Source organism: Polypterus senegalus, chromosome 11 (assembly GCF_016835505.1).
Source record: "Polypterus senegalus isolate Bchr_013 chromosome 11, ASM1683550v1, whole genome shotgun sequence".
NCBI classification, from domain to species: domain Eukaryota; kingdom Metazoa; phylum Chordata; class Cladistia; order Polypteriformes; family Polypteridae; genus Polypterus; species Polypterus senegalus.
The window spans coordinates 157,838,430-157,852,352 of NC_053164.1; the positions used below are offsets into that span (position 1 = coordinate 157,838,430).

The window sequence follows — 13,923 nt, forward strand, 5'->3', positions numbered from 1 at the left end:
CAAGGTTCTAATCATTTGCCTGGGACAGAGGTCAGTTTTCTCAAAAATGGAACCAGAAAAATCGGTATTCACAACAACCCACTTTTGTACATATGAACCCATGGTTCAGGTTCACTCAGTAACTCTTGGGTTGCCCAGAGGGCCCCACTTGGGTAGGTCAGTACTCTGTGTTAACAAGGTGCTTAGATAAAGAATGTGACAGTACGGGTCAGCTCTATGCTCCCTCTTCTACAATGGGAGTCTCTTGAACCCAACACCATCAGTACTGTAACCGAAATATGCGTGGCAGATGAGGACAAAACGCACCAAGCAAGGGGGTGGTGAAAAGTGCTCAAGTGCTTTTATTAAAACAAACAACATTGTTCAAAAAGTGCAGTGCTCAAAATGTTCCATAAATAAATAATCCATAAAAGAAGTGAAAATCAGGGGTTAAAACACAGGCAAGAAATTTTTTTTTAAAAACCAACTCCTCCTTGTCTAATCTCTTCCCAGATCTTGCAGACCGAGAAGAAGTCTACCAGCAGACCCAGAAACCTTTTACCCTGACTCGTGTCTCCATTGCCACTTCCTCAGCGTTCCACGGGGAGCACCCGCACCCTGCTCTGCTTGTAATGTTGCCAGTCAGTCATCTCCTCCTAGCATGGGCTTCCTGTCCACCCACTGCTGCCAGGCTGACGGATCTTCCCAGTGAGAGCACATTCCTGAGCACAATGGTCACTCCTGCTACTTGGTCACTCAGCTGGAACGATCATTCAGCCCCTTCCTGAGTGTGCTACTTAATGGGGCTACATACCCGTCCATCTGCTCTCTTTCACTTTAACCTCCTTTTCTTTTCCTTTAGTTCGTTCTTTTCATCTCCTTTTTTTATTCTCTCCTTGCTAGAACTCCTGCTTCCCTTTGTAAATGGAGGGACATGGCACCGCAGCAGCAATTAGCAGCTGCTCCCGGCATCATCCTGAACATGAGAGTCCGGTGATTATTAATTTAAAATGCTAATCAACCGCGGACCTCACCTTACTACAAAGAACCAATGGTGAACTTTGAAATTGAAGGGAAAAACATCCCTGTGATGACAGATGTAGCAGCCACATACACTTGTGTCAAAAAGAAGGACACAAGCCACCTTCCTATGCCTTGCAAATATGTTAAGACAGTAGGATTCTCAGGACAATGATGGTTAATTCCTCTAAAGTTTCCAGTTCACCTTTACACAAATGGACTAGTTGCCTAAATCCCTATACTAATCTCAGACAATTCATACATCAATTTGCTAGGGAAGAGATACTTTGTGTAAATTAAACGTGAAAATCAGTTGTATCCCGAGGGCATATATTTTGATCCAGATGGTGTTCAAAAACAAATTGTAATGCAAAGTAGGAGATATTGACAAATCTGAATCTGAGTTTTGGGGAAAAGGTGGATTGCGTCTTACAGCTACTCTTCCTAACATTTGAAAACCCACCTTAGAACATCATTGTACAATTTAAAGTTCAGACAAACTTGAATCTGCGATGACAGCAGCAGATTTTCAATTTAAAAATACATTTAAAAAACTTAAAAGTAACTTATGGTAATAAGTCAGAGGCCAAATCAACAATATTAATATATAACTGCAAAAAAAAAATTCAAAAACTGTTAAAAGAAAGGGAGAGAGACAGAGTGTGCCTGTAGAAAGGCTGCTATATGGCAGAGCACCAGGAAGAATTTTAAAGATAGACAGATGCTTTATTAATCCCAAAGCAAAGTTATTTTTATGAACATTAATAACATATCAAAGACACAATAAAGAAAAGTTAAAGACCTTGACCTATAGTACATTATATATGACATCTGTATGATAGTTTTTCAGCTTTTCACATTTCCCACATTTAATTTTCTTGAGCAGTCCTTGATTTGATTCAATTACTTGAATAGACAGAACATTAAAAAAGAACATGGTCACTGAAAAAAAAAATATCAATCTTTGCTTCTCAGGTAGCATTTTATGAATTTGTGACTGCTGGAGATAGTGGAGAGTTAGCATGACTGATGACTTTTACAAAACATTTTTTCTGTGCCATTTTAACTGTGATACTAAACAAAGTTTAGGTAGTGTGCCTGTATAAACAGTATAACCAGTTGTAGGAGACCATTAATCAGAGAAAGGAAAGAATGAAAGAATTGATGGACACATTAAGACGAAGCACATCTCAACATTTGCTCACAAAAACACATGTATGGATTTTTTTTGTATGTGCTGAAAAGGGGCACACCTTTACTACTTCTGTTCCATACTGGCTAGAACCCAGCTGAAGAAGTATATGCAGCATTTGAAAGCCTAAATGAACAACAGGTAAACAGCCTTAGGCATGAAAACTCAAAGATCTCAGCCTCCTCATCTTTGTGTAAATGTGGTTTGCACTAGCATGAACTGGCACAGCTTTTTATCCTTTGGGGAAGAATATAACCTAGCACGCTGAGACTCAAAATTGAATACACAGATATGAAAACTGGCATGAAACAAAAATAGGGTTGCTTTGTAAGATTTGTCCATTCCCTTTAGCCCTTTGCAACTGTAGAACAACTCTTCAGCCAGAAGATTCTGGAGCTCATCTGGATTTCTCATTTTAACTTTATGGCTACTCAGCAAAGGCCACATGGGGTTAAGGAGAGGAAGGTCTTGTTAGATAATGTATTCACATAATGGAACCTAAAAAAGACACAAACTCCAAACATAAAATCTACTTTGCTGTTGGCACACATAAGAAAATGTTGCAGAGATAGATTTTGTCTTTTGTCACCCACCTCTCTGAAGATGGGAAGCTCAATATTCATCCTAAGAGGAAATAAGCCAATTACAAATTTAATTAAAAAACTGGACAAACTAGATGTGCAGTGAATTCAAAAAATATTTGCTTTCTGCACACTTTATTGTTTTGTAGGTTTAATTTTAATAGATAACATTTGCTGTTTGTGCCAATCATTGTATACTGTATTTAATAACTCACAAGGTCAAAGTGAAAACATGTTTTCAGAAAGGTTTGCAAATTTTAAAAATCAAAAACTGAAATTTCTCATTTATATAAGTATTCAGACTCTTTGGCTCTCCTAATTGTGGTCAAGTATATCTTGTTTGCTTTAATTATCCTTGAGGTGTGTCTAGAACTTAATTTGAGTCCACCTGTTATACACTAAATTGACTGAACATTGTAAAGAAAAGCACGTACAGTTGGTAATTGGGACAAACAGAGTAGCTAGAAAAGAAGTGCATTGGTTAGAGAGGTAACCAGAAACTCAATAGTCACTCAAACAGAACTTCAAAAGTCCTCTGCTAAGATGAGAGGGGACAAAAATCTCAGCTGCACAGGATCTGATGTAAACCAATCTTGAGTAACAGGCTTACGACAACCTACTTGAAATTTGACAAACAGCATGTTAAAGGACTATAAAAGCATAAAGAAAAAGATTATCTGGTCTGGTTACAGCAAAACTGAGCTTTGGGTTGAACTCTACCTCCAGACTGTTTCTCTCCCTTATGTATGTTGTTGTCCTTGCCTCTTGCACCAACCTCCAACTGCAGTATGTATCATATGCAAATAATACTGAAACAAACCCACAATGAACTTCAACAAGAGCAGAATTCTGCAGCCATTGAACAGGCACTACTATCCAATAAATAAGCAAATCAGCAGCTACTGAACTATTTGTTGGGTTGGAGATTCACTATTGTCACCGACCCTGCTTTGTTTATTTGATTTTGTCTTTGAATGTCAATTTCTGTCATGCAAACTTTGTATATAGCCATCAGGATTTAACCGTCAGGATTTAATCGATATTGGATTACAGTATAAGTGAAACACTATAAACCACTTACAGCAGATTTATGGCATACCAGAAGATATAGTGAGAACACCGGGGTCGCCCTAGATTATCATCGGTCCCAGTAAGCGACTGGGACATTGAAGGGAGAGGAAACAGAAGTGGGGATGCCAATCGGGTCTATGGGCTAGGCTAAGAAAACAATCACACAAACCTCTGTTACCTAGCATCTTTCTCACCAAAGTGAGATTGATTACTTATAAAATGGATGAGTTGAAGCTACAGATTGCTGCAAATAATTTCATCTAGAATTGTTGCTTGATGATCATAACAGAGACTTGGTCTCACCTGCAAATCCCCAGCACTGCAATACAATTAGTGGACCACACAATCCAGTGGCAGGACAAGAAAAACACAGGTAAGAACAGAGGGTGTGGCTGTAAGTATAGTATGTGCACAATGACAGGTGAATTAACAGCAGAGTTACAGACAGACATTACTGCCTTGACTTAGAAGTTCTGTCAATCATTTGCGTTCTTTTTAACAAAATGTAGAAATGTAATGTCCTTTCCAGTAATGTGGAAACCAAAACTACACATAGTATTCAAGAAGAGCTCATTTAATACATGCAGCATCTGCACAAAAAAATATTCATTTGAAAATGTGATTCAAAATGTAAACATTCTGAATTTTTGAGCATTGTAATCAAATATTTCATTAAGAAAAATGGTTTCAGAATTATTTCTTTCATTATTAAATCAATTTTCACATCAAATATTTGTCACACACAAAGTACACATACAGTATGGTATGTAGTGAAACGCTTAGTTGCTGAACTTCAGTTAAAGGGACAGTAACAATAACATTTGACTTAATGTTTAAGGCCTTTTAATTTGATGGATTTTACATTTAATTGTAAATTTACACATTCAAATTAAATAAACAAACAAAAAAAAATTGGCACCATCTTCCAAAAACTTATAAGCTTCTTAGCAAAAGGGAATGTTGTTTGAGAATCTCATTGAAATTTTATAATTGAATTTAAAAAATATAAAAATGCATTTTTGCAACAAACATGTTTTTTGCTGTACAATGTTTCCTTCTTCAGTAAATTAAATTTTAATAAAACTTACTCCATAGTCAAAAAACGATGCAATGCACATGTTCAATTGTGTTCAATAGAACACAATTAAATTACTAGCAAAAAACAATCCTTAAAAGTATTTGCAGAGTTTCATTGGTTCTTTAATAGAAACTGCAAGCCCAAATAAAGAAATAAGATAACTATAAAAATTCTGCTTTAAAGTTCAATGACATTAGGTAAATACAGGGAGCAAAGCAGCATATTTCGCCCAAAAGGTGGAACTTTACGGATGCCTTCCCACACATCACAAAAAATATTATATTTGAGGAAAATGATGTGCTCAAAACTAGATGGCAAGCGGATATCCCTGCTCATTATATAAATTCCATCATTGTGAAGTGTGCAGGTTAGGTTCAACCCAGATTTAGAATTGATTGCTTTCAAGCAGAGCCACTCTCGTGTTGAAATGTTATAGGACTGTACAGTAAGCATGTCTTCTGACTGCCTGGTCTTTTTGTTTGGTTCTATCTTGTGGGTGTATCCTCCAACTAAGTAAATTGTGTCTTCAACAGAGAGCATTTGCTGCTTGCGTACATGGAAAGAACAGGCCTGAAAGCTGAACCAGCTGTCAGAAGTTGGACAGTAACACAGGATTCTCATGTTCCGATCTGGAAAAAAAAAAAAAAAAACAAGAAAACAGTACACACATTTTAGGGAGTTGCTTTACATAATAGCCATTAATTATTTTTTTAACCTTTATCAGCAATTTGCATTAAATATACCCATAAAGTACTACTCAAAATCTGAGAAAGCTTGTGTTACAATGTGAATCAACAGGTATACAGGCAAATCTTAAATTAAAACACAGCCAAATGAAAATGAAGACTTTTACAGAATAAAAGTTTGACATAACAGTCTAAAGCTAATTCTATTACAGCACCGTATGGAGCCACAGACTATACTCTGCACAAAGCAAGAACCAGCACTAGATGAGAAAACACTACATAGTGTACAACTGTTAAAGTGAATACCTCCACTCAATCGTTCCAAACAATAAAACAATTTGATTTGCAAAGGGAAACTGCTACATTTTAGAACGTGTATGCACTTCCTTATAAAAGAAAATAACTGCCTTTAATTATATAATAAAATGAATTATAAGTCGGCCATTAGCTGATTCAATTTTTTTGTAATCAATTGTTTATTTTATTTAAGTCAAAAATAAGTCAAAATTTCAAATTATGTAATCAACATGTAAAATACACCCACACAGCATCATTCACTCACAATTACAACCATTCCTGCCCCTAGCCTAGTGCCATACCACAAGTAACCATGGCAGTGTTAACTGACCAGACCATCACACACTATCAAGGTAGTGCCTGCATCATGAGTCCCTGCAAATAAATGATTTAATACACAAGATGAAATACATAACATAATACAAAATAATATCAACATAAAACACTAATACAAATACTAGAAACAAAAAGCTTTAAATTAGAAAAACAGACAATAAACCACAATAAAGTACAAAAATACATATACAACAAAATCCCTGAACAAGTAACAGAATTTGTTATACAATCATCTTGAGCACCTGGACTAGAGACAGCAGGTTAAATGCCTTCCAGGACCAATCTGTTTTACATTTAAATATTAAAAAATATATTTATTCAGCTGAGCTAATTAATTTAGACTCAGAATATCTTTATTGTGAAAAATAAAATATGAATAACTGAACAAGTAATAAACATTGTGGCAAAAGGTACTATACAGGTGTCGACCTAACAAAGACTGACAACTGAGGTACAGGCAAAAATAAACTAAAATATTTTATTTTGTCTTCAGCTGTGGGGCAAATCTTCCCTGTGTCCCACAGGCCCTGAACAGTCCATCAAAACACCAAAAGAAAAACACCCAAAACACAGTCTTCTTTCTCCTCCACTCCTCCCAGGAAGCTTTGTCGTCCTCCTCCTCCCGACTCTGGCGCTCTGAGTAGCGGCTATAGGCTCCTTTTGTAGCCCTCCTGGAAGTGCTCCAGGTGGTAATTGGCCTAATTAGCAGGGCTGTGGAGTCGGTAGATAAATTCTTCAACTCCGACTCCTTAGTTTTTGGTACTTCCGACCCAGACTTCCAAACACCTCTGTATTTAATATGCTAATGTATTTTCCATGTTGATTGAAGGAAGGCAACATACACGTCATTTAACCATATAACTACTGGCTAAGAAGCTGACTCTCTACTGTATTGGCCAGTTAAACAAAAGACAAAAAAATGAAAACAATAAGGTTTATTTATTGTTTTTATCAAGTGGCTATAAAGTAAAGTAGCATGCATAAAAATCAGTAACAGGAACTTTACCAGTTCAAAAAATATAAACCACATTCTTCGGTAGTTTTAAAGCAAAAACAAAACTTAACTACATGAACAAAAAACAAGAACTGGAAAATCTAAAACAGTTTATATATTAAATACAGTTGTAGAGTAGAATAGCTGTTAAATGCAATCCAAAATTAGCTCAATGCAGTGTTCTAAAAAACAGAATTGCTTCTGTCAGATCCTCTTTTATAGAAGCTCTTAAATATGACTTAAATATGATTATTTTTAGAGCTGAGCTGAAAATAGTCTTTCAACACTGACTTGCTGGCTATTACAGTTCTAGCCACATCACTAATAATCTCAACAAGGATGGCTTCTTCTACAGTCAGTTTCGATGAGTGATCATACTTTTCAACTTCTTTAAATTCTTTAAAACACTCCTGCTGGAATCTCTTTGTTTGGACATTTACTGGTCGTTTATCTTTCACACATAGGCAACGTTGCTTTGCTTTTAAAACTTTTTTTGATTTAAAATTTTTAAATCAAATTCTAATTCTTCATTTGAAGAGGATGATCCTGAGTTACCAGTGCTTATAGCTTCATCTAGTGAATCCCTTAATGCAAACTGCTACATCTTAGAGTGCCTTTATTCCATTAGCAATCTGGTCACTGCTCAACAAAATTGGATCATTGGATCAACATAAATAGCATCTAACAAGATTTGATTATTCAGTAAGAGACTCTCTTTTCTTCATTTAAGATTCAATGACATCAGCTATTAACCCTCCTCTTTTGTTCAGGCAATATATCTAGCTCTTCCATCCCAAAAAAAATTTACCAGGTAAATTCATATTTCAACCTCTTGGTGACAGTAAAGGGGTAGGAAAGTAGACTTTCCAGTTCTTTTACTTGTGCCCACTGGCCTTCAGTTGTTAAAACATTTTCATTGTCCAGTTCTTCAAGAAAGTCTTTTAGTTCAAGCAAATGCTTTACCATGAAAGAAGTGCTTCCCCAGCGTGTTGTTTGATCCAAAATGGCTCCTTTTCCTGCACATCTTTTCAAAATGGCATCTGTTTTGGAGGCCCTAGCTGCAACAGTTACTTGCCTCAATTTGCCAATTAGAGTAGCTACATGACGATCTTTCAACCCATCTCTCTTATTGCAAGTTGCAGAGTATGAACAGCACAATACAGATGTTGAATAGTATTAAGCTTAGATGCTTCTTTAGCAATGTTATCCAAAATTTCACTATTCTCTTCAGTTTCACTTTCTCCAATACTTGCAGAACTGTCTTCCTCTAATATCGGTTTATCACTTTCTTCATCTACTTTATTCATTTTCTCAATTTGCTTAACATATTAGAAGCATTATCGGTCACAATACAGAGAATCTGTTCCTTTTTAATTTCAAAATGTTCTAGAACAGGTGGTGTGCAATGTTATGCTAAAATTCTGCCCTGGGTGGGAGCATATGTGGAGAGTGCAGACAAAACCCCTGAACACACATCAGGCCATAGCACACACCTACACCTACATAATTTCACTTGTGTCCACTCAAAACACATTATATCTAAAATAAAATAAAAACACTTTTTGTAATGTACCATAATCCAGATTACAATGTGTGAATGTCAGGTTGTATAATAGCTCTGCTGAACTTCACACTAGAAGTACCACAACTATGCACTGGGCTTTATTCTTACATCAGAGAAGTACCTAATTATGACTACTGTTTTTGAAATGGGACATTTGAACTTGCTGTATTTTCTTTTTCATTACAATTTAAATTTATTAGGAGTCAGAGTCGGTACATTAAAAAATATTAACTTTAATTTGCCTTTTATAACAGCTTTATGAACATATAAAAAATGATATAAAGACAAACCTATATTGATCCACATTAACTGAATACTGCCTCAGCAAAAGCTACCAATCCAAGTCCTACAATACACACAGCCGACTAAAGAAAGTTTCCACACTTAGGACTGATTTTCAAAAATCTTTTTACTACAGAAATCACTATTTGTGCATAATTTAAAAAAAATATTCTAATGAAGAAACATTATTTGTATGAAACAAAACGATCATCTACACCATCTATATCAAATGCACATATTTTATCCTGCCACCAACATTTAATTGTTTACATATTTTATTATATTTAGTATTCCTTAAGCATAGTATTGTTTTAACTCTGATAATACAACAAGGATATACCCGAAGAAATATGCCTACAGTGCAGAATCGCATTATGTCTACTAGATGCAACAGTTCCACTGTTTATGATGATGGGGAGGATATTTACACTTGCAGCTGCACTCAGTGATTGTGCTTTAAGTTTGTCTGCAATGCACCAAATAAATGCTGCACATGCAATGTCATTATCATACATGTTCGACACATCCATTTTGTTCTTTTTGATTAGGAAGATTTAGGAGGCATAATTTATAAAGAGTAATTCTTTTCAAAATTTTATTTTTAGATATTTAAAGTCTTATCAACAGGTTTTTTTTCTTCTTCTTTCCCAAAAGGTGCGAAAGATGGCCAGTGTGTCTTCGACCTTTGTCGAAATGCAGAGGTAGAGGATACAATCACCTGTAAATGGCACCTAAACTCACTGTTGCATTTTATTTTGATTCTTTTTTTGGGGGATGGTGTAGAAAGAAAGGAAGACTGCTCTTTAGGGGTTTGGCAAAACATCATACACTGGTTTTGGCAGCAAATTTCTCAAAAAAGGGTCCAGATTAAAATAAATGGGGAAAAAGTTTAGTTTATAAATGCATCATGCCTAAACATAGTTCAAGATGAGACAAAAAAACTATTCTCAACCACTGGGTTACAACTTGCTGCCAGTGGGTTGCAAATGGAAGCGGTTTTAGGCAGCAAGTTGCTTAGGTCAGCCACAATGATTGACAACATTGCATAATATTATTCCACATTTTTAACTGTGCTTGTTTCACCACTGGGAACTTTTTTTTCCCCCCACTATTCTAACTGTGCTAGAATGACCCTTCAAATGCTGCCTGTGGGTCGTCAAGGAGCTAAAAAGGTAAAACTAGGTTCCAAGGCCAAAAAAGGCTGTGAAAAACTGCTCTAAGATAAATGATGTGATCCAGGAAGACAAGGAAATTGTTATCCCAAAGTAGCCGAGGAATTTACTAACTTTGATGACATGCTGCGTTTATCAAAGCTTTTATTTAAACTTTGTGAGAGTGGATGAAATTGTATATAGCAGAACCCTGGCTGATAGGAATTTTAGACTCTATGTCAGCATTTGCCCAAAGTTGCAGATGTGGGAGGAAGTAATATATAATAAATACTGTTCTTACTGGATCAGTTGTATTACATTTATTATGCTCACAGCTACAGCGCCTAGTAAGCACTTCTTAAACACACCTTGATTCCTTGAGCTTAAACTTTCTTCCTTTCACCTCTCTAACGCGGATGGCCTTCTTTTGCATAAAGAGGTGTCTCAACAACAACAAAAATACATCATAAAGGTTTGGGTAGCCACTTGTATAATGTGCCTTGGCTGCAAAAGTGTTAAAAATAATTGTGAGTTTTTCAAAAGACTGAGTCCAAAACAGAACTGCCAGTATGGAGACAAGATGGGGGCTTTAAAGGCCAGGGCAGGAAGTGACGTCATCGGGCCAGTGACCGAAAGTGACATCATCGGAGGTGCTGGAACTGTGCGGTATTTTCCAGAGAATGGTCTGTAAGGGATTAAGAAAGACAGTTCATGCACCCTGCCTCCCCCAGTCTAGCATTGAATTACAATTACTCAGGCCCTTAAGCTGTCTCCTGCTTGCACATGCATGACACAGGCATATACATTTTCTACATGAGACTGCAGTCAGCGCTGTGGGAGTAGAGCATCAGAATATCCCTCTTGCTAGAACATTATTAATGAAAAATAACAACATTAAAAAAAGGTGTCAGACAATTTTCTTTTTTCTACTGCAACACCAAATTTTAATAAAATGAGTGGATGCACTTTTTTTGAGATATTTAGTTTTTCTATTGGGGATTTACACCTAAATATTGATACATCAAAATGCCCTTTCTTAATGGATTCCTACTGTCCTAGATGGACCATCTAACCAAATTTCAGCTTTTTAGGCAAACGTAAAATGCTGCTTTTATTGATGCATGCGTAAGTGTCTCATTCACTCAGGGTACTTTGTGACAGACAGACAGACAGAGATAGATGATAGATAGGTGTACAAGTAATGGAGCATTAAGTTAAATAGCATGAATAATGTCTCACCTGGAGTACAGTGTAGGGTTTTGGTTACTATACATATTATAAAAATCATTCAGAGACTAGCAAGGTGTGAGCTATGAGGAAAGGCAGATGAGGTGAACAGAGATTAAGAGGTGATTTGTTTGAACTATTTAAAAATAAGAAAGCAAATAGTACAGTAGATCACAGCTGTTACTGTAAAATTAATTATTTAACATGTATAAGGGGAAACAGTGGGATATCTATTAAGGGCAGATTTCAAACAATTTTAGAAAGTTTTTCTTAACACAAAAATCACAGACACGTGGAATAAATTACTAAGTAGTGTGTTGGAGAACAGGACTTTGGGATCTTCAAACCTCAACCCGATGCTGCTTTAGACAATGTAGGTGAATACAATGGATAAGCCTGTTGGGGCTGAATGACCTGTTCTCATCAAAATTATTCTAATGTTCTAATGACATACAGTTCTGGTCTAAGGCTCCACCACAGATTCCTTTCACTATGCAACCACAAATATATATACGTAAAGTGATTAGGGGACTTTAGAAATGAACCCAAGGAAGGCTTTGTATTATTTATTTTTTGTATGTTCATCCCTAGTCTGCAAAAGTTTTCCCCATAAAAATTGTCTTTTCTTTACACATCACAGACATTTTCACAGTACATTAATTAGGAATTTATACTGAGCTGGGTTGTGTTTAAGTGTACCTGTACCTGAATTGGGAACTAGGGCGAGGCAATATATCAAGATTTTAAAATATACTCGGACATAAATAAAGCAGGATATGGATTGAGCCAATATCGTTTATATCGAGTTTAAATAAAATTTAGTTTTAACTTTGCTGAGCGCCATACTTCCTTGATGCCTGTTCCAGGCTTCACTGCTGTGCTCTACTAGCAATCAACACCCCCATTTGTCCTTGCATGTCAGAAAACAACTGTTTAGCAACATGGAGGGGCATGACACAGAAGTTACAACTGAAGATGAATCAGTATGTAAAAAGAAGAACAAAGGATCAATTATTTGAAGGTCACTTTTAATTACTTAAAACAGTGGCACAAAATTCAGTAACGAAGATGCTGTTAAACTCTGTTCTACTACTGCAGTTACGAAGTGGAAAGGGATGGTTGTAAAAGACCAAAACTTTGCCAAAGAACCACTGCCTAATTCTGTATGTAGATTCAAGCCAGACTTACCCTAACTAACCTGATCGCTAAACTAAAACATTTTACGGTGACAACTGATATGTGGTTAAACCGCACCTGCGAGCCATATTTAAGTGTAGCTATTCATTTCATTGAAGAATGGGTGATTAACGTGTGTGTTATTTCCCTGAAAACCACACTGGGGAGCACACAGCCAAAGCTCAGCAAGATACCCTTGCAAACAGGAAGTTGAATAAAAAAAGAGGCTCCATGCTTTTATCACTGACAATGGCAGCAAAGTTATCAAAGTGATGCAATTGCTGAAGTGGCATTGGATGCAGTTCTTTGGACATCTACTTCATCTGGCAAGTGCAAGTTTTAAAAAAAAAAATGACGCTAAAAATTTACCAAAAACAGAATTAAGCAGTAAAAGTGAGTTTTAAATTGCTTGCCTTTACAGTGAGTTATGTCAGTTAAACATATTACTTATTTCATGAAGTTTAAATTAGCTAGATAGACTTTTTTTTTCAGAAATGAAATGTGTTTTACAAACTTATTAATTAAAAGACAAATATTTTAAAATTGTAACAAATTACAATATATATTAATCAGATTTCTTTAGGCCTAAGTGAGCTTTGTTTTAACATAAATGCCAAATATTAAACAACATTTATTTATATAGCACATATTCATACACAAAAGTAGCTCAAAGTGCTTTACATAATGAAGAATAGAAAAATAAAAGTAAGACACAGTAAGAAAAGAAAATAAGTCAGCATTAATTAACATAGAATAAGAGTAAAGGTCCAATGGCCAGAATGGACAGAAAAAACAAAAAAAAAAGAAAACTCCAGACGGCTGAAGAAAAAAATAAAATCTGTAGGGATTCCAGACCATTAGACTGTCTAGTCCCCTCTGGGCATAATAAGTAAAAGCATGTCTTATTACAGAACATGGCATAGATGAAGACCAAGTGACCTGGCAGTTTCTTCATGCAAAATAATTGTCAGCAACTTCTCCTACATCTGGAGGAGAAGAAGGGAGCTGGCTGAATTTCAGATGTAGTTGGGTCTGCCTGTTCACCAGCTCATCACAGAGACACCAACACACTGGCGATCAATGAAGAAAGTGATTGGGAGGGCTCTAGAGCAAGAGAGAACACTTTCAATAATCTTCATTTAGAGGTGCTTGATGTGGTCTAGAAAGATCTAAAACCTCTAAGATTTCATAGATGCACTGTCAGGAGAGGACTGTGTCACCCTTGCATATGTCCAATCAGTGCATCATCCTGGTGCATGATGAAGGAGACAGGGAGCTTGGCAAATTCA

The 13,923-nt window shown here is 36.1% G+C and overlaps 1 protein-coding gene across 1 annotated transcript in view; it reads right to left on the reverse strand.

The window, feature by feature from the left end:
• Positions 1-360: 360 nt before the first annotated feature.
• Positions 361-13,923, reverse strand: part of klhl42 (kelch-like family, member 42) — a 71,623-nt gene continuing 58,060 nt past the window's right edge. Inside the window, exon 3 of the mRNA XM_039769965.1 lies at positions 361-5,550. Coding sequence (XP_039625899.1) covers positions 5,099-5,550 — 452 coding nt within the window. The 3' untranslated portion in view covers positions 361-5,098. The remainder of the gene's footprint in view (positions 5,551-13,923) is intronic.